General features: G+C 42.1%; 1 protein-coding gene across 1 annotated transcript in view; it reads right to left on the reverse strand.

Annotated features, from left to right (window-relative positions):
* Window positions 1-22,111, reverse strand: part of TMEFF1 (transmembrane protein with EGF like and two follistatin like domains 1) — a gene marked incomplete at its 5' end in the record, with an annotated part of 255,072 nt that overhangs the window by 36,210 nt on the left and 196,751 nt on the right. Inside the window, one exon of the mRNA XM_019536567.1 lies at window positions 7,996-8,092. Within this exon, the coding sequence (XP_019392112.1) occupies window positions 7,996-8,092 (97 nt within the window). The remainder of the gene's footprint in view (window positions 1-7,995; window positions 8,093-22,111) is intronic.

Below are 22,111 nucleotides of genomic sequence, written 5' to 3' on the forward strand. Positions count from 1 at the left end.
CAGCTCAGCGATTAGCCACAGGGGGACCCCGGGTGCCCCCACAGACTCAGGAGGCACCAATCATTGAACTGGAGGGCTGGGCGCCCCCCAGCATGTTCTCCGGCAGACCCGGAAGTGGGCTGGAAGTCCTTCTAGTCCACTTCTGGGTCTGCTACCAAATGTGCTGGGGAGCTCCCCGTGCTTCGGTGGGACACTCCATGTACCCCAGCATCGTAGCATTCACGAGCCCCTGCTACATGGAGGTATGTAGAAAAAACATTTAAAGCCGTCTCTATGTCTGAATCTCTGAATCTTTCCAAATCTCTCCGAATTGATTCGGGGGGTTCTGATTTGATTCAGAGAAATTAAAGAGTCCTCTGATTCGATTTGGATTTGGAGATTTGGCTACTGAATTGGGCCAAATTTCTGTCATATCGAATTGGGGACCAAAGCTTTGCACAGCTCTAACAGCTGGAGATGTTGCAGTGGCCAGAGGAAATACTACAAGGACACATTGAAGGAATACCTTAACAAACAGGAGGTCAACATCAAGTGTTGGGAGGAGCTGGCTGCCAACTAACCCCAATGGTGCTGCAACCTCAATCAAGTGGCAGTCCATTTTGAGTGAAAGTGACTTACCCTTGAAGCACAGAAAACAAGAGCAGATGAAGGAAAGAGAGAAATCCCAGGATGTAGCCTGTTCTCTCCTGCTGAAATATCTGCAACTTCTGCAAATGGATCTGTGGCTCAAGGACTGGACCCTTAAGTCATCTCAAAACCCCTTAATGAGTTGTGGCAGAGGTCATTCTTGAATTGAGGGATTACTGATGACAATGACACTACTGCTTTTTGGTCCTGATAGGGAAATAGAGAAGGATGATCCTGGCCTTTTTGTCTTCCCCTCTTCTCTCCATGACCACAAAGGAATATATACAATTGACTTCTGCATCAGCCCTTTCTAGGAATAAAAGCAGTGGGCAGCCATCCAGCTCCCACCCATACTGCCCATAGCCTGCTTGGCTCTCCATGTGTGCTATGTGCCTAGGCCACTCATTCTTTGGAGGCTGGGAAGAGATTTTTCTAACACACACGAGTGGTCAAGATCAGGTGCCTTCACAGAAGCCAGAAGGATTGGCCTGCTGGTTAGGCTAGTAAAAAGTAATAATGAATTTTAAAATAAGGCTTTGTCACAATGTTCCTCCAGTGTCCATTATGTATAGGCTGTGTAAGAGGGTGACCAGTTCCTGGGGAAAACCTGAGCCTGGGACTTGATAGGTACTGATGTCTGCAATTAGTATGGGACAAGGTGGGCATGTCTATATGAGATGCTAACTGTGCAGTAGTCTAATACTACCACACTGTGGTGTGTCATGGCAAAAACCATGGTAATACACTACTGTACAGTAGTATTAGGCTACTGCACAGTTAGTTGCACTATAAAGCCATGCACTGGCACTACTGCACAGTAGTAGGCTTTATAGTGAAATTATTTTTCACTATATTGATTTACTATTTGGTTATACCAGTACTAAACTTAATATACAGTAACTATGGAGCATTAATGAACATGCAGATGTGCTGCACTCGTGGGCACTCTTCTTACTAACTCAACAGAGGGTGTAAGACATACCAAAACAAGCTGAATCCAAGTTGCAGATAAAGTGAAGTGGCTCCCCATGCCTTCTTTGCTGAATGGGATACCCATGCTGTACTAGACTCAAATACCTACCTTCATGGGCAGATCCAGGATTTTGTAAAGGGGTGTGTGGGAGCTGCAACTGACACTGCAGGAGTGGCTGTACTCCCTCGTCCCAGTATCCCCTCACTTCTGGAACAGGCAGAAGATGCCATATAAGCAGGAGTTAGAGACTTTTTTAAGAACCTGATTTGGTAAGAATCTTTCCCTCCCTGTTCTCAGCAACCCCATTCCTCCCCATCATGCTCAGTGGAATGACCCCTCTCCTCCCAATCCCACCCTCCTGTGCCAGTCCCTGCTGTTTTCTTTGGCTGCCCTACGGCTGGTGGGGAGCTACAAAGCCATTTTTACCCCACTGCAAATAGCCTGTGTTGGGTGCCAGGCTTAGCTGGGGACAGCAGTGGTGATGGGGAACATCTGGGGGGGATAAAACAGGAAGTAGGAATCACCTGTTGCTGCAATCCTCAGCTGAGTCTGGAAGCCTGGCTGAAGCAGGGCAGAAGTTCTGAAGTTCCCCTGGCCCTGGATCAGCTAGAGACAGCAGGGATAATGGCAGTGATGACCAGGAGAGTGTGGAATGGGAGGGGAGGAGACATGCTGCTGAGTATGGAGAAAGAGGCGGGGAGGAGGAATTCTTACCTGATCTGGGGACTTATTTTAAGTCCCTGACTGCTGCTCCCACTGGGAGGTGTGACAGTGGAGTGTGACTGCCACTGCATCCCCTCTGAATCTGCCCCTGCCTTCCTCACAATTAAAGATAGAGTAGAGACCAGTTTTTCTCTTTATATATCTCTCTTTCTAACATGTAGGTTTTGGAATTTGTTTAATGAAGTTGTGGTCTGCTGATCTAAACTGATTCCTGCTGTCTTCCAACTGGTTCTTTCATATCTGAAACAAGGTGAGTCTGCTGTATGAATGATACATAATAATATACTATATTACAGTTTAAGATTGTATTTGTGAATTCCTAGATGCTAACTGTACACTATTTAAAAGCTTTTAAACTTGTACATTTAAGTCCAAATCTTATTTCATGCTATAAGCTAAATGGCATGTACATAGCCATAACTGCAGCTTTTGGCATTTGCACACAGTTTGGAATTCTATCTGGCTCCGAGGCAAAACAGAATCACCCAATGGGGTCAACCCAACCTGTTGGATAGTGGGGTGGGAAAGAAGCCCTGGGTCTCTAAATCTGGCCCACTGAGGAGCTTCAAGAAGGTTATATGTGGGACCAGGAAGAGCAGTATAAGTTAGCAAGTATGTGTGGCCTTGTAAGCTAAATGCTGTCCTGGAAGGTTGGAGAACCTGGGTTCTAGTGTGGACCCCTTATACCAGTAGAACTGAAAATTTCTCACTGGTGTTTACTGAATGAACAAATAAGATTTTCAGGGTGCTGGGTTCAAAAGAAGGGCTAGAGAGTGGTCTAAAAGGGGGAGAGATGTTCTCTGACATCTAATACCCGCTACTGCTTGGGGTGTCTATGTACGTGCTCCAGGGTGGAGCAGGGGTGCTTTAATTAGAGAGGCTCTGAGAGCCACAGCATCACATGTAGTCAGAGTCCCATGCTTTAACATGGAGACAGGGACACTTTGACTAAAGCTCATTTGACAAGCCTTAATTAAAGTGCCCCTGCCACAATTCTGAAATGCAGGGATGCTGAATACATGTAACGTGGAGGCTGCTGAAGCATGCTAGTTAGCACGCTCCAGCAGACTTGCAGCAGACTCAATTAATCGAGTCTGCTCTCTTTCTAATTAGCACAAGTCAGAGCAGAGGTCTGTCACATGTATAGGTGCCCCTGGTGTCTGTCTGACCTTTCATGTGTACCTGGCCAATCCTATATCCCTACACATCTGCATGGCTGCAACACACAAATACTGAGCATGCTTAGTACCAATCTATAGGAAATGATATAAAGTGAAACAAGATTTAGGCTTCAATCCTAAAAATTATGATTACTGGTTATACATTAAATAAATATAATGATAAAAGCCTTCCAAAGATTATTCAGCGTGATTTTTTGCTGCATGTATATACAGGAATATTACATAGTGCACCAACTTGCATTCATTTGAACATTTGTGCCAAGCAATTTCTGACAACCATCTGCTCAGACTTCACTTCTTTTTCTTAATCAGTCCAGTTAAAATTAAAAGCAACAATAAAAATTTCTGCAGAGACAGTGGAAGTGATAAAGTTGTTCATATTTTAGCATTTAATTTACCATGCACTCACATATGTTCTAACTATCTACTGTTTCTGAACGATCAAACAAACTGAAAGCATGGATTCTTCAAACTATGTGTGAACTTAGTAATAAAAGAATATATTGAAATTCTGAACAGAGACAGCTGGAATGTTTTAAAAACTCAACTAAGAGCAGCTTCAAGGCTCTCAGCTCAGTTTCTTCTGTGAGAACAGAAATTTAAAATAATCAAACTGTTTTCTGGAAGGTAAGTCACTTGTACAAAGTAGAATTTGTTATCTTTTTGCTTTTTAAAACCTAAACTTTGAAAATTATATTTAAAAAACTAAAATAAAATTTAGATCACAAAATCAAGAATTAAAAAGTAATGCCAACTTTATGTCTGCTGAATCTTAATTCTGTTCCCTTGTGCATTTTCATATAGCCTGTCCTGATGACACACTATTTTTCACCATACTATTTCACATATTTTTTCACATACTATGTGCACATTAGCTCATGTGCAATGTTTTCATATGTATTTTTTTCACACAGAATCATGGTCCATGGCCCCTTCAAGTGTAATGAAATGAACCAGCTATATGTAGACAATAAGGCTGTTTGCCTGTAAGACCCTTGCCTTAGTTGTAGGTAAGTGAGCTTGCACTAGGCTACATGCTGCTGCAGCCAGACTACCACTGGTATCTGAGCCAGCTACTTTAAAGCTAGCTTGGATATCTTTACAGTGCACTGCATCCTGTAGTATAGACCCACCATCTATAACCAAGTTCCCTGCACAGTGTCGAGCAAGTCACCTCATCCATAATAGTAATATTACAGGAATATTCACACCATCTTGCACCACAGAGGTGTTGTGAAGTTAAATGCATTTATGCTTGTAAGGCTCATATACTACAGAGATGAGCATTCTCAAAAAGCCATGAAGAAATGAATAATTCCAGATTTAATGCAGAGTCTGGGCAGCAAGCAGTAAACATGGCTTGAGGCTATCCACTGAATAATGAGACTGAATTGAATAGCTCATTTATTGAGCAGTACCCATTGTATTTACTGAATGAAACAGGGTCTTTTTGAAAAAATATATCTGATCACATAGCTAAAGACTATTATATAATTAGGGACCTACCTAAATTACAGCAGAAGTGCACTTAGTAGTGGCTCCTTTAATCTTGCTGTTTTTGGCACGTGTTCCCCCCTCTCTCCCACTGCTGATTGGCAGAGGAGCCCTGTTGGCCCTGCTGCTCGCCACTTGCTGCTGATTGGCCAGGAGAAAAAAAAAAAAAGCAGTTTTAAATATGTCACGGTTTTTGCTTCCCAACTGATCAGCAGCAAGTAGCAGGGCCATCGGGACTCCTCAGCCAATCAGCATCTGGAAGCAAGAACTGCAGCATTTTTAAAACAGCAGTTTTTGCCTACCGACCAATCAGCCACAAGTAGTGGGGCTGCCAGGGCCCCTCCACCAGTTAAATTAATTTAATTAAACTAATTAAAGCACTTGGATCATCTGGTGTATCAGTGTCCCCGAGCTACAAAATGGTGGTGGGGGTGCTTTGTCTCAAACTCACTGAAAAAGCTTTAGATAAAGTGCCCCCACCACCATTTTGAAGCACAGGGACACTGATACATGAGATATGGGAGGCTGCTTGAGCGCAGTAATTGCCACGCTCCAGCAGACTTGAATAATCAAGTCTGCTCCAATGCTGTAAAGAAAAGAGAGTGGGGTAGAAGAAAAGCCCCATGAGCCGTGAGCAGGAAGCACTTATCACAGGCATGGGGGCAAGCCCACTGGACCGTGGAGTGTGCCGCCGCATTTTTGCAGCATGTGCTCCCTCCAGATTGGCAGAGGGACCATGAGGACGGGTACTTCTAGCACCAGAGAGGGGCAGCCATAGGAAGACTGCAACTGGTGGAAGAAAGATTCTGGAGGAACTGCTCCAGGACAGCTGGGAGGAGACTGAGGTGGCAGAGACAGAAGCCAGGACTACTCCAAGCACACTCATCTTAATTGAGGAACTGGGAGCCCGTAATAATTGATTTAAGGATGTTCCCAGGGAACCCAAATGAAGGAGCTTAACTCATAAATCTCATTCGGTATACTAGCAAGTAACAGCCAGTGGCACCGTCAGCCGATGCAAGAACCAGCCCCAGACGTGTGTCATCCTGGAGGTGGTGAGGATGGGGTGTAAGGGGAGGAGGAGACCCACAAAGAAAGCCCCCCAAGGAGACCCAGTCGAGTCATTACCCAGCCTCCATCCAACTCCCAAGAGTTAAGACTATATATCAAGACATGGTAGGTGAGAGAAGAAAATCTGAGGTTGGTAGTGACAGTATTATCCGATTTTCCCCAGAGTTTATCCAAGTAAAGTGTCAGGCAGGTGGGGGACCATGGCCTTATAGCACCCATCCCCAGCAAACACGCTGGAATTACAGCGGATTGGAGCAGCTTCACTGTGATCAAATTAAGACTGCACAGCAAAAAAATGGGTGTTGAAGGTATCTGGGTTACTTAAGTGACAGAATAAGGAGATTTGCATTTCCTAATTTTTGAATGCTTCCTCCTGAAACCTCTGTGTGTGTTTGTACCTGCAGCAATTAAAATCAGGGAAAAGGAGTTCTCCCTGCAGTAGTCAAGGAAGAGGAGGAGAACAGCTTATGCTTACTTAGACCAGAAAGAACCACAACTCCACAAATACCTAACAAATACTTATGCTTTCGCTAATGTTAGACCGTGTAGAAAATTTACCAGTGCAAAAACAAACTTACAAAGATATCTCCAGAGGTAACTAAAACCAACTAGTTATGTTGAAGACTTTTTATTTCAGAAACTGGCCACAGCTCATTTGAGTGTAGAGCAACAGGCAAATAATAAGGAGCAACATTGGGCATTTTCACATGTGCTCTGGGAGTCAAAGGCACTTTAATTAAAGCACCTCCAAGAGCCGCTCTAATTAAAACGCCCAGAGCATCTTGTGTATCAGCATCTTCACACTTCAAAATGGGGGCAGGGGTGCTTTATCTAAAGCTCCTTGAATGACCTTTAGTTAAAGTGCCTCCACCACCATTTTCAAGCATGGTGATGCTGATACACAAGACATGGAGGCTAGCTGGAATGAGGTAATTACCATGCTCCAGCAGACTTGATTAATCAAGCCTGCTCTGATGTACTGTAATTGCAGAGCATCGGAGCAGCCTCCCGGCTCATGTATAGGCACCCATTATTTCTATGTGAATACATTTTATGAAAAGTTAAGCATCATACTGGTGATTACATTCTCATTATATACGATTTTGTTTTTTGTACATGTACAATGTTATGTCTCAAAAGTCATGCTGAGGTGCCATTCTCCATGTGACTATGTTATCAACCTGGCAGTGGTGAAAGGATATTGTTAAATAAAAATGAATACACTGTGACTGTCAGTTAGTGCTTGATACACTACATTTGCAAATCTGATAGTGCATTATGGATTTTCTTAAAATTATCTAAAACATATTCACTGCTTGCTCATTTTTGGATTTCTGACAGCTGTCTGATTTTTTTTTCTATTCACCAGTTTTCCAAAAGGTGTGTGCTAAATGTAAAACAAACCAGGAAAAAAGTTACTGTATCGTATCAACAGATCAACATATTATTTTAATCTAAGATATTTTATCACAAGCAACCATGCAAAATATTTTATGGACTGTCAGCTAAAAAGTTTCAACTGAGAAAATAAATAACATCTTTCCGATTTCACGTTCCTTATTTCTTCTTACCTGAGTAGATATCTCAGTAAAGCTATTTTGACTGGAAGATATTTGATAGAGGTTTCTTCATACACTGTTTATGCCTCATTAATAGTCCAAGAAATTGCCCTCGTCTCATAATCAATCTGAAAGCATATCTCTGCAATTGGGATGCACAAACCACTTAAGAAGGCTTTAAAGAAAAGTGAAAATTAAGCATTTACATGTAAATCCCTGTTCACATGCGATTCTACCAAACAGCTGGAGGATGTCAAATATTAAGAATATTAAGAATGAAGATTCCTGCAGGCCTATGATCATGTTCTTTAATTTTTTTCTTTTTTACTTTTTCTTTTGGGGGAAGCTTACTTACTTACTTACTTACCCAACATTTTCTGCATCTTCATCACACTCAGCCCTATATTTGCAAACTCCACATTTTGAGTGTTTTCTCTGAACTTCTGTCCCAGATCCTTCATACTCTAAATAAAACAAGGCATTGTCAATGGATAATACAACTTTTTCATACTATGCTATGAATTTGCCTATTTGCCTTTCTATCAAAGACAGAGTAGCTCATTGGCCTAAAGATTTCATATATTTACATATCAGACATTTTTACTTGTGGTACTTTTTCCATAAGCTAGCAACAACCGAAGTTTGAGAGAATGATAAAAATGACAAAACAGCACAACAGAAACATTGCTTTCCTGGATATCTATTGCTCCTTTGTAGTTGTATCAACTGATTTCTTATTTTTCTTTTTTTTTGGGTCTCTAAATCTGACACTAATATATAAACTAGCTTGTTAGAAAAAGCTGACATTTAAACTTTATTTGGCAGTAACACCATGAGGAACATGTGCTTCTTAATGCTACTGCCTAATAATTAGAGGTTTCCTAGCTAAAGAATTTAGTCATATCAGAAAATGAGAATTCTATTTTAATTGGTGTTCTCTAATTACAGTCACATTCATGTGTAGTTACTTCTTACATAAAATGTTCTTTTCTCTGTGTTCATGTGGATAGATTTTCTGCCAGCTTGTATTAGATTATATGGCATTAATTTCTCATAACTACAGCCCTATTCTTTTTCATAATTAACATCATTAGTAGTACAGAATATAAGATAAGACCGAAGCATCACCCTAATAAGAAATTGATAGAAATGCAGCCTCCTTTTGAAGGCAGAATACATCCTCAGGAGCAATCCATGTACTGCTCCTAGAGACAACTGAATTTTTCGTGTGTGTGGCAACATCACAATTTATCAATCATAGGACAGGGAAATGCAGATGACCTATGTTCTGATGAAGGGCACCTCAGAAATAAGATCTGAGTCCAGAACTGCAAACACATTTTGGTGACCAAATGGTTTACTTTTCTCTCCAGGGGAAAAAAAAACATTTCAGGGGAAAAAAAAACATTTCAAAAGAAACATGAACCTGGTTAGGATAAAAACCAGTATTTTCCAAACAAGTGGTACAGAACAAAATATTATTAAAAATATGAAGATTTCATAGACACAAAATGTTCAAGGGGCCACAAGTACTGTGGTATTGGGACATACTGTACTTTGAATACATCATCATCTGCTAAATCTTACTCATCACATGACAGTGATTCACTATATACCACATGCTCCCCGTATACTACACTGACCTAAATTTCTGTTCATTGATTTCAAAGCATTATATGAAAACATGTTTTATATATCAAGTGTACATATTTTTTCACAGCCTGCTTGCCTTTTTTAACCATTTGAAGACCATATCTCCTTCAGCCAAAAACATACATTGAAATCAAACACTTTTTTGTAATGTTAAGCAGGCAATATAACAATAGAAATACAAAAATAAATGACATAAGCTTTATCTAGTTGTATTTAAATCCAGATTCATGCAGTTGGTTCAATAAAGGATATCACCACTAGCATAAACGTGCCTCTCATACCATTCCTGGATCCTCACAGCTATACCATCACTCTAAAACTACTACTACATTAAATAAAGCTTTTAAAAAAGTGGTTATTTTACTCTCTCTTTTTTTTCCTATGATAAATTTCACTCCCAGTAACTCCATTAAAGGGACAGTATCAAACTAAAGTGAAGAATATGTATATGTGTGTGTGTATGTATATATATCTGTATGCATATGTATATGTACACACACATTTATATATCAACAATGTTATATAGTAGCCTGTGCTTCAGTTCACACTGCTATTTTTTGTGATTCTTGCAACCTTGTTTTTTCTACTTTTCAAATGTGTTTTCTCTATTTTGTTACTTTGTAAAAGACTCAGTAACAGAAAAACTGATTATAGACACAGCAAAACTGATTATAGCAGATGCTGTCAAATACACATAAAATAAATGTAATACTAGAGAAAAAGATTTTTTCTCTCAGACATTTTTGTGCTACCTACAACATTTAAGCTCTAACTTGTTCTGCCCCCTTAAATCCCTCCCTCCCCCCACCAAAGCATAAGACGAGAGTAAGAAGCCCACTTATCCTATGCTGGGCTACCCAAATCTTAGGTCTAAATCATGGGCGGGCAATTATTTTGGGCAGAGGGGCTCTTACTGAGTTTCAGCAAGCCATCGAGGGCTGCAGCTCAGGGCAGATTAATATTTATTTTCTTCTGAATTTTTTAGGAGCCCTGTGGGCCGGATAGAATGGCCTGGCGGGCCACATCTGTCCCTGGGCTGCATTTTGCCCACCCCTCATCTAGATGCACATTAAATCCTCCCTTGAACAGATGTGCTTGGACTGTGTAGACTCTACATTTTACTACTTGGTCAGCATGGGTGCTTCTACACATGCAATTAGAATGTAGCAATAAACTCCAGTGCAGTTTGTGGCAGAGTTTATTGCTCCCAGGGGCAGTGTTTATACATGTGCTGGGGACTGCAGCATGTTGAGCCAGAGTAGAGCAGGCTGGTAGGAGGTCCGGGGGGGGGAGGGGAGGAGGAAGGGGGGTGAAAATCAGCCTGCCAGCAGGGGGCTGTTCCACCCTGGCTCAACATGCTGTGGAGGGGCTGGCTGGGGCACGAGGGTGCTGCAATCTGGGGCTAACAGCAGGCAGCCCCTGTACTGTATCACCCTCATGCCCCCACCCAGTCTCGGTCACTATCTACACATGTTTTTCAGCGCACAAAACTACTCTGCTGTAGACTAATGCTTGTCCCAGACAGTACTATCTTACAGCAGAGTTAATTAATGTACTGCATCCTAATCTGGGTGCATGTGTAGATAGTGAAACTTTACTGTGGAACTAATTAGTCAGCTCCACAGTAAAGCACACATGTAGACGTACCCCACAGGAACTACTGAGCAGCTAGTAGGAATAACTTGTCAGACTGCTTCAGCGGAAACAACAGGTGGCAAGGATCAGAGACAATGCCCTGCAGGCCAGCAGGCAAGACTTGCATAGCCCTATGATAGACTACAAAGTATGTTTCATCCTTATATGAAAACACCAAGAATATGGGGAACAAGCAAGATGAACTGGACATCCTAATGTGTAAAGAATAGTATGACTTAACTGTTTTCACAGAAACCTGACGGACAGCTTCCATAACTGCAATATCAACTTTGAAGGGTATGCCTTGTTTCAGAAGGGTAGGCTTTGGAAAAAAAAAGGAGTTGGTGCTTTAATTGACAAGACTACATGTGCTTGTTTCCAGGTCCAGGAAAGGGAAAAAAAATCCCACCATCAACGAATCTGAGTGTAAATAAAGAATGGAGAAGAACAATAATGATACTGTGGCAGGGGTCTATTTTAGACAATGAAATGAGAAAAAGAGGTGGAGGAGGCATTCTTCAAGCTAGTAAGTAAAATAATCAAAACCTAGAGTAGTATTAATGGGGAATTTAAATTGCCTGATACTTGCTGGAAGAATAATACTACTTAAGATGAAAGTTCTTAACCTGTATAGAAGACAACATTCTGTTTCAGAAAGTTCAGGATACAACCATAGGATCATCTACCTTGGATCTTACTCTGAGCAATAAGAAAGAATTGTTTGAAAACATGAAAGTGGTAGGAAACTTGGGAGGAATGATTATGATATGACAGAACTAAAAATTCTAAGAAGGGAAAGGCATGATAATAGCAAAAACAAAGACACAAAAATCTGGAAAGCAAAGGCAAAGTAAGAGATGGGCTGGGGTGAGATAGGATGGGATGTTAAAGATAAGAAGAAGGGGTTCTATAAATGTGTCACACAGAAAAGGAAGATTAGGGAAACTGTAGGTATACTGCTTATTAGTGAATGTGATCTGTTAATGGAAGGTACAAAGGCACAACTGTCCAACGATTACTTTGCACTTAGTCTTCATGCTAAAACCAAACTGTAACCAAAAAGCTACTTAAATTAAGACAGGCATAGGAGAAGGTCTGAAGAGTGAGATAAATAACGAGCATGTAATAAAGCTCTTGACAAATTTAAATGAAAGTAAGTCACGAGGCCTGACAAAATTTATGCCAGGGTGCTGAAAGAATTGGCTGAAAAAATCTCAGAGCCCTTGGCAACAATATTTGCAAAGTCATGGATGACAGGCAAAGTCCCAGAAGACTGAAGGGAGATGGATCAAATTCTATTACCCTTTATGCATGGAAATGGCAATTTTTAGTGGCATAAACAGCATTTTGGCACTTACAAACAATATACAATTCTATTACTTCCGCACTGTAGACACAAAAGGTACTGCACATGCTTAGTAGGTTACATACTGGCTGGATTGCTATGACGTTATGCATACAAGTATGCTAGGTGTAAGTCACAGCGTGCTGCTGGACAAAGAATGAGTAAGAGGAGGGAGTGGGGCCAGGAATAAAGTAACAAACTAGAGGGTTTGCAGTTCAATGAGATGACCCACTGAGCTGGTTGCTACTCTAGAAGTGAGAAGCCCTTGGTTCTAGCCTGGAGACTTGTTTTAATGGGGCAGAAATTTTCCCATTACTCTTCCTCTGTTTAATCCAGTGACTATTAGATGCAAGAGGTAGTGGCTCAGGTTCAAAGGCAGGTGGGAGAAGAATCATTGTAATGCCTTACCAGCCACAGCCCAGTCATTTAAACCCTAATGCAGGTTCAGAACTGCCTCTGGATGAGTGGGGGCTAGAGCTTGGGTCTCTTGCTTTCCACATAGGTGCCCTAAGCGCTCCTCTGTTGGGTGTTAATGCATCAATCACTTCTTCTCTTGTTTTTTTTTTCAGAACTCATCCTCAGGTATGTGCAGATCTAGCTACCAGCTTGGGCAGGGGGAGGGGCAGCTGTATGATCACACTGGCAGCAATGGCAGCTGGAATTTGCCACTGCCCCAATGTGTCACTGCTGCCTCAGGTGCCCAGATGGAAATGACCACTCCCCCCATGTGTTGCCACTGTCCCACACACCCAGCTGCCCTGTTATGCCTCTGCCTTTAGGTCTAATGCTGTTTAACATTTGTATTAATTAGGGAGTTGTAGGAGAGTTTCCTGATCATGTCTGCAGAGGACACAAAACTGAGAGGGCCTGCAAACATTTTGGAGGTTAGTATTAGAATTGAAAAGGATCTTAATGCCTGAGCAGTAGACAACAAAGAGAAATTCAACAAAGACAAAAGTAAGATGCTACACCTACGCAGAAGCAACCAAATACACAAATACAGAATGGAAGATAACTGGCTAGACAGTAATATTGCTGGGAAGGATCTGAGGTTCCAGTGGATCACAGACTTAACCTGACTCAGCAAACATGATACAGTCTTAAAAACAACACACAGGCTGCAGTAGCAGATGTATTTTACATAAAACATGGGAAAGGACTTGAACTCTGCTGAGCAGGGGCCAGGACTTAGCTGGTGTATTGTATACAGTTCTGGACTCCAGATTTTAAAGAGGATGTGGAGAAACTGGAGAGGATTCAGGGGCAAACAGCAAAGATGACTTGCTAGATGACACACTGGAGGGCAGGGAGCGAATTCAGGCAGATTTGGACAGACTGGGGAAGTGGACGGATCAGAATAGGATGCAATTTAACAAGGGTAAATGCAAGGTTCTGCACCTGGGGAGAAAGAATCTCCAACACATCTATAGACTGGGGGGTACCATTCTGAGTACCACAACAGTGGAAAGAGATCTCGGGGTCCTGCTTGACGCAAAAATGAATGCGAGTCACCAGTGTGACGAGGTAATAAGCAAAGCTAACCACACTCTTTCTTGCATCAGCAGCAATACGAGCAGGCCTAAGGAGGTGATACTCCCCCTCTATGCGGCATTGGTGAGGCTGCAGATGGAGTACTGTATCCAGTTTTGGGCGCCGCACTTCAAAAGGAATGTGGATAATCTTGAGAGGGTTCAAAGGAGGGCTACTTGTAAGGTTAAGGGCCTGCAGGTAAGACCCTCTGAAGACAGACTGAGGGATCTGAATCTCTTCAGCCTCCGTGAGAGAAGGCTGAGAGCCGATCTTGTGGCTGCCTAGAAACTCATCAGGGGGCTCAGCAGGGAATAGGGGACACACTGTTTACCAGGGCGTCCTTCGGGGTTACCAGAAATAATGGCCACAAACTGAAGGAGAATAGATTTAAATTGGACATAAGGAAAAAAAATTCTTTATTGCAAGAGTTGCCAAAATATGGAATGGGCTTCCAAGGGAGGTGGTGCTTTCCCTTACCTTGGAAGTGTTCAAGAGGAGATTAAACAGGCATCTGGCTAGGGTTACTGAACCCCAGCACTCAAAAAAATGTCCTGCCTGGAGGACCCGATAATCTACTAGGTTCCTTCCAACCAACTCTAGAAATCTACGAATCTATCTATGATAAAGGGTTAGACATGCTAACCATACAAGGAAATAACATATAATAACCACTGACAGTGGGTGTAGACCAGGGATGGGCAATTATTTTGGGCAGAGGGCCGCTTACTGAGTTTTGGCAAGCCATCGAAGGCTACATGACAGGCAGCCCAGGGCAGATAAATATTAATTTTCTACATTTTTTAGGGGCCCCGTGAGCTGGATAGAATGGCCTGGCGGGCTGTATCTGGCCCCCGGGCTGCATTTTGCCCACCCCGGTGTAGACTTTTTACATAATAAATACGATCAAGTCATGGTCACCTGAACTTAAGAAACACTAAGGGCTCCTACAGTCCTGTGTGGAGTCTGCTCTAATGTGCCGTAAATCCAGCGCTTCAGAGCAGACTCAATTAATTGAGTCTGCCGGAGCACAGAAATTGACGCGCCCCAGCAGCCTTCTGCATCACGTGTATCAGTGTCCCTGCGCATCTCTGCGCTGAAAAAATGGTGGCAGGGTGCTTTGAAATAAAACACGTTCAATGAGCTTTGGCTCAAAGTGCCCTGCTGCCATTTTTTCATTGTGAGGATGCATGGAGATGCTGATACACATGACACATAGGCACTTTTAATTAGTGCAGCTCACTAATTAAAGCACCCAGTGCTGCATCCCAGAGCACATGTAAAAATGCCTTAGGTTTTAGTTCTGCAATGAATTCCTGTCCTGAACCTCATCCAGTGAGATGAGTTTTAATAAAGAATTCCCATGTGTGCTCGATGCCACATTCTGAGTTACAAAAATGTCAGTTATAATTTTAGGCATTCCTTTTTAGAACTGGCAGAATGATGTTCTAGTACTCAGCATCATAACATTTTAGCAGGAGTAGCATGAGACCTTTAGCATGTCACTCAGATCAAGGCTCAGAGTAAAAATGTAGCTTCTTTTCCCCACATAATATACGAGGTAAATAAATACTGTTAGATAAATAATGATCTCCAATGTGATTTGGGAAACTTAACTAGCATCCCATTCTACTCTTTAACCGTTAAAGCACTGATCCATAAGCAGTCAAAACCATTTGCTTCGCAGCTGTCAGTGACTCAGAAATAGGCAATGCCATTTCTGACACAGTGCCATTCCCCCTCCTCTTTTGCCCATTCAGTCCTTCCTAAACGAGTTATAGGTACTGATTTTTTTAAACATTCCAATCATGTGAAACGTTTAGCAGATTTCAGTAATACAAACTGGGTCAAATATTTGCTCATAAATGAGCAATCCCAGTTCTTCCTGGTTATTATCCAGGCTGCTAACTATGTTGCAGAATAAACAGAATTTATTTTCCACAAGTTTTAATATCTTAATTAATTTATTCACAACATCATAAAGGTGTGCTGAAAAAGTCCCTATTTGCTCCTTTTTTCATCTTCCTCTTCTGTTGTGGGTCACATCAAATTGACACCATTTTCCCAAAAGGAAGAAGGCACCAGAGAGGTACTGGGACTCTGAGATATCTCGTTGAATCACAAAGCCTACAAGGGCCTCTCCTGGGAGGGGGCAGCTAGCAGACTTATCCCTTGTCTGGAGTTATGCCTGATGTCACAATCCAGACCTATGGAAATGAAATATAAATCATAGCTCCAGAGTGCAGCAATGAGGATTTGTGGTTTTAGGGTGGCCAGTCCATATGTAGCTTTTTAGCAGAGCTTCTCCCTCCCCAGGAAAGCCAAAGAACAGAATCCCTTATGTTCAGAATGTGGGGTATACTCCAGATATACTCCCTCCTGGGAACAACTTATCTGAGAGGAGGTGAAAAGTATGTGAGACCATGAATATGCAAAGTATGCATGCTGACTACATTGTATGGTGCACTTCATGAGTTTTTTAGACCGGGCCTCCACAGCAGAGCCAGGCAGCTTAAAAAATGCTTCCTAGTGCAGCACAGCTCCACAACCTACAGGTTGAGACTAAAAGTTACCATCTAAGAACTTCTCTTTCTGAATGATTACAAAGGTAAGTTGTATGCTATTTTGTACTTCGTCTTCTTTCATTTACATATAAATAACAGTTGGCCAGATTCTATTCCACCTCTTGGGCATTTGAATGGACTTAAGCACCTATTTCTGATCCTATTGTAACCTGCTTGAGTCCCTGAAAAACCTTAACTCAAAAATGTGGTTGGTTCTCCTTCCTTAAGAGGAAGATAACTCAAGCACTTAAATTCATTTAAAGGCCTAAAGGGTGGGATAGCATATGCCCTAGTAGATTTACCTCCATTTTTCAGGGTACAAGCTCTTGGTAAAGCTTGATGCTTCTGCTTGCTTATATATTCAAGCAATGGCTCCTGTTTTTTGTCAAAGTTTTCAGCCAAGTTAGGATCAGAGTCTTTCTCTTCAACCTAGAGCCCAAACCTTGCTGATGAAACATTTACCTCAGGTAACAGTGCAATTTTAACACTGTCCCAGCAGGGATGCCAGCCTCAAACACAATTGAGAGTAGAGTCTTAAGATGCATTCTGTTCACAGGGCCAAGTGCTTGAGGAAAGTTAAGGGTGGCAGTGGCATTGTAACAGAACTATAGTAAGGATATGCTATCTGTTTTGCATAGTAGTTGGTTTCTGGGTATAGGAGTTGAAGATAAGTACTGTTAGATGTTTTTATTTCCCTCTTTTAGTGATTTTTATATTCAGTATATTTATATTCTGGGTACAGGCATGGGGCAAGGTCCATGAACTCTAGAATGATATATAGCACCTTATATGCACTAGGCAATGGCAAGGAATAAAACTTCAAAAGCTGAAGATCTCATTCTCCAATTTATAGTCTGTGTTAAGAATGTCTGTGCTTGTTACTAGCTGTCTGCAGGCTGAGGGTGAAAAGTATGCTGCTAAACAAGAAAAGGCAATCATCTTGTTAAAGTCAAGAGCCACAATGCTTTACACAACAGAAAAGCTTAAAGAACTAAACCATGAGATGAACTCATATAAGTAAAATATCTTAGCTGAAGCTAGATAGCCAAGCACTAGTGAACTAAAAACCTATGTGGCATAATGATCAGGAAGAAAATCATGGAAAAGGAATATGGCTTTCTTGTGCACTATGAGGCTATAAAAAAAGGATTCGTTGTTGCTTAGTGGGCACATCTATATGTGCCCCTGACTGCCCAGTTGCTACTTTGCAGTTATTTAGTACTTGCTTTAGCTTGTTTTTGCATAACTTGCTTTTGTATTACTGTGCAATCCTGGTGGCTCATGGGTCATTTCCATACCTACTGTGCCAATGTTACATCACGGTAGCAACAAGTAACATCACTGTAGCTAATCACTACAGTGACGCAGCATCTCATGTAGTTGCGCCCAGTATCTAGGAGGTTCTTTTCTATCCCAGTGGCTGCAAAATCTCAAAACTTTACTATTTCATAAATATGTGCACCTACACTGGACTATAATGATAAAGATACTGAAACTTTCTACCAAATACTGGAAACAATTTTTAAAAAAAATCAAGGAAGGATATACTTAGCTAGGAAGGGAAATTGGCATGCCCATGATAAAGAAGATATTTGTGATGATTGGGAGAATACAGCTGAAAAATTCGGATGGAGTAAAACTAAGGAGTGTGGAGTAAAACTCAAACTTCTTGAGTTTACACGTCTGAATAGTTTCATTCTTACAAGAACTTTGCATCTCTACAAACCTGCAAGAATTATATATTTGCATACCTAGGAAGTTTGATTCTGTAAGCAAACAGAATACATCTTTATGCCCAAATGCTAGGGAAGGGCTATAAATACATACAAGACTTGTACCTTTCCCTGAGTGGATACTGGAAGGGATCATGATTGGGTGATGATGATATTTTAGTTAAGGCTGAGGAGGATACAAGAGAAATAAGTATCATCTCAGTAAGCCTCAAGATCCATAGATTGAAGAAAATTTACAAGGCATAATAGGAGAAAAATGTGTCCCTTTCATCTGCTTAGCTGTTGTTTTAGAGATCACCCGTGGCCTTACTGAAAAACTTAACTGATATTGTTGTAAAAGTCTCAGTAAGGCAAAGGCAAATCCAACAGGGCATGAGTTACCGAAGTTATGGGGCAGAATTCTACATCCTTTGGTGTATATAAATGGCAGTTTTGTAGTTGGGTATGTGGTTTCCACATTGTAGATGAAGTCAATTCACTACATGTTTGTAATTACCCAAAACACTATGCAAATGTTTAGAAAACGGCCATTTAGACACACAAAGGAAAGCTGAATTTTACCCAGAGAACTGGGTAAAATGAAACAACAAGAAAACAAAACCCAACAAAAAAATTAAACTGAAACAGCAAAAAGGGGGAAAAAACTGACACAAAAAGGTAGAGGAGTAAAAGTTAGTGAATAGAGAAGTAAAAATTAAAGTGCACATCGGCAAAATAAAACTGGATACATAACCAATGCTGGAGTCGCTAAGAAAATATTTTAACAGCAACACTAAGATAACCTTTTAAGTCATGAGAAAGCTAAAGGAATCAAAGGCTAAAACAATAAAAATGAAGATCAAGGATGGATGACAACTCACTGAGACTAACATATTCATAACATCTGATGAAGTAGGCTGTAGCCTAGTGAAAGCTCATGCATCTCTGGTTGAGTTAGCCTATAAGGTGCTGCCTTCCCTTGGCTTCTGCCAAAGAAAGGAAAGAATATATTGAATAATAGAATATGTTGAATCCAGAATAATGTTGAAGAGTTATACATTTACAAACCTAATGCCAAATGTTTCTATCAACCTTATCAGCAGGGATCCAGGTTTTCCATTCATTGCAAAAAACTGTGGATTTTCTCCTTTAACGGAGAAAAACACAAATTTTGCCCTTTAAAGGACAAAAATGTGGGAAACCACGGGTTTCCCCTTGCAGGCTGGCAGAGTTCCAGTACCTTACATTTAAAGAGATATCTTTCTTTTCCCACAATCCTCAGGGGAGCACTATATGCCCCAACAGCAGGACAGCATACATGAAGGGGCTTCCATCAGCTGCCCTAAGCAGCTCTTGTCCTCATTAGAAGCTGACCCTTACCAGAGGCACACCAAGGAAATAAAAGGCATCCTGTGAAAGCAGGGGAGAGAGTGTTGGGAGTTGCCAATGCATGTCTGGAATGGAGAAGCAGTCATGACCCCCCTCTCCATCCCCTACTCCACAGAAAGACACTAGTGAACAGTCTGGGAAGCATCCCAATTGAGGAGATCCCACTAGGGAAAGCCTCCCCCACATTTAGTGGCCCATAAGTTATGGTTCTACTAATTGATCCCAGGACCCAGCAGGGGATGGTGGAGAACAATCCTGGATCCTTTCTTATCTTGGAACACTAGGTGTTATTGTTGCTTTCAAGGACCTTTTATCTCCTACCATAACATAGCTCGAATATGCACATGGCTATTCAGTATGTAACCCTAGCCACGGTGCTACCCATGGCCACATCTGGATTCATGGTCCTGGGGTGTCAAATAGCCTCGGTCAACCTCCCAGCCCCTAAGACTGGGGCCACCTTTCCGTGGAGAGCTTTCTTGTGGTTTCCCCACACACAGGAGTACATGCAGTCTAACTATTTACACAGTTTATTATTTACAAAACAGTCAGTTAATGACTGAGATTAATGATGAGGTTAATGGCAGAGAAGGCGATCAATAATTTAATTGTCGAAGGCAGATATCAATGAACTAAAACACTGTAAAAATTGAATCAAAGACACCCTCAGTACAATTCCCCAGCTTAAACCTTGAGACTCCAGTGAATTTCAGCAGGAGCACACAGAGTTAATTCAAACATCAGCTCTCCTTCACCCTGGCAGCACAATAACCATGGCTGGTGCTGCTGCTTCAGAAAGTCCTGCTCTCTGCTAGAGCCTGCAAGGGGAAGACCAGCTCTCCTCTGCTCCAGCTGTCTGTGGTATCTGCAAAGAAACACACACTGTCCCCCCTTCCCAAAAGCGCCTTTCTCCAGTTCCTAGACACGGCCCCTTGTGCTGATAACTGGAACAACCCTGGGTTGATCACCCACCTGGCCCCAGGCTGGTTCTTAGCTATCTCTTCCCAGAGCCTTCCCAGACCAGCACCCTGCCCTCCTAGGCAAGTCTACCTTACCACCCTTTTTCCTCCACACGGGTCCCTTTGCCTCACAGAGGGAAACAGGATACCAGGTTATCTTCTCCGTCACTAAGGGCAGGTCCACTTCACAGGCAGGCTGCAGGGTGGTTCCTCCCTGAGCTCTGTGGTCCTGGGCTCCTTCCCTTCTCCGAGCCTGGCTGAGTCCCCAGGGCTGAGTTCTCTCCCCTCTCCGTCCTCAGGAGACAATCAAAAACATGCATATGTTCCTGCAAACAGCAACTTTCTGTAAACTTTCTCACTCTGCTTTGCAGGGATCCTGAGCTCTGCTGTCAATCCAGTAGCAGCTGTTACAAGTATAAAGTTGTCAGAGCCTTTATTCATACTATTGGCACTATCCTTACTACCACTAGCTCACAGAAGGGATATAGGGCAGTGTCAAACACAAATTCAAAGTGCATTTCTGTTCCATGTTGCACTCACATTGATGTGCTGTAGCTGAGAAGGTCCAGAAAATGTAAAAGAACCAAAGGCATTTCTCACATACATTCCCTGGACCATCACAGCTACAACAACAATCCAACCATACTTCAACATGGAAGGTATCAAAATTTGCCTTTTGTAATGGAAAACCAACAACATGAAGAAAAAGGAAGCCAAGCTGTACAGTGACATCTACTTAGTGTGTGTAAGTAATATAACAAATGCAAATAATACAACAAAATCCCCAGGGGACTAACCATCTATGACCCTCTGCCTAACACTGTAACACACGCAACTTCAAATATGCATAGTGGGCATGTTGTGTCTGAAAGCTTGCTTAACATCTGTCCCAGCTATACAGTTGGCCGGGTAAAAGATATCACCGAGTAACCTATGACTTTATTATCCCATCCTTTTTAGACATTAGAAGCACTGACATCAAGCCTGCATCGTTGCCCACAGAAGATCAACTGCATCTGCTACCATGTACCTTGCAATCCACTATAAGGTGGATAAACAACTGGCTTGATAGCTACAAGCAAAGGGTAATTATATATGGAGCCATCAGAATAGCAGGAGGTTTCAAGTGGAGTCCCACAAAGGTCTATCCAGCACCCAGTGCTGTTCAATGTGTTTATTAATTATTTGGAGCTGGAATAAAGAGTTTCTTGTGTGGATGACCCTTACCTGACTCAAGAAGTCTATGGGCCAACAAGAGGCAAAGCGCTGCTCGACCTGGTACTGGCTACTGGGGATGACCTAATCGGCGACCTAGTGATTGATGGGAAGCTGGGTGACAGCGACCACAAGCTGATCACCTTCACCATCCACCGTAAAGCTGGCTAGTAAGTCAGCAATATGGAAGTCCTTGACTTCAGGAAAGCAGACTTTGACAAGCTCAGGAGGCTTGTCAGTGAGGCCCCATGGGACCATGACCCCAGGGAGAGGGGAGTTCAGGAAGAGTGGTTGCTCCTCAAGGGAGCAATCCTCAATGCACAAGCTACTTCTATTCCATCTCGGAGGAAAGGCAGCAAGAGGGCACAGCAGCCCCCCTGGCTCTCCAGGGACCTACCAGACCTCCTGAGGCTAAAAAGAAAGGCCTACAAAGGATGGAGGATGGGATTCACCTCCAAGGAGGAGTATTCTGCACTGGTCCGGT

This window comes from Crocodylus porosus, unplaced genomic scaffold (assembly GCF_001723895.1).
Source record: "Crocodylus porosus isolate Cpor-Errol unplaced genomic scaffold, CroPor_comp1, whole genome shotgun sequence".
NCBI lineage: Eukaryota > Metazoa > Chordata > Crocodylia > Crocodylidae > Crocodylus > Crocodylus porosus.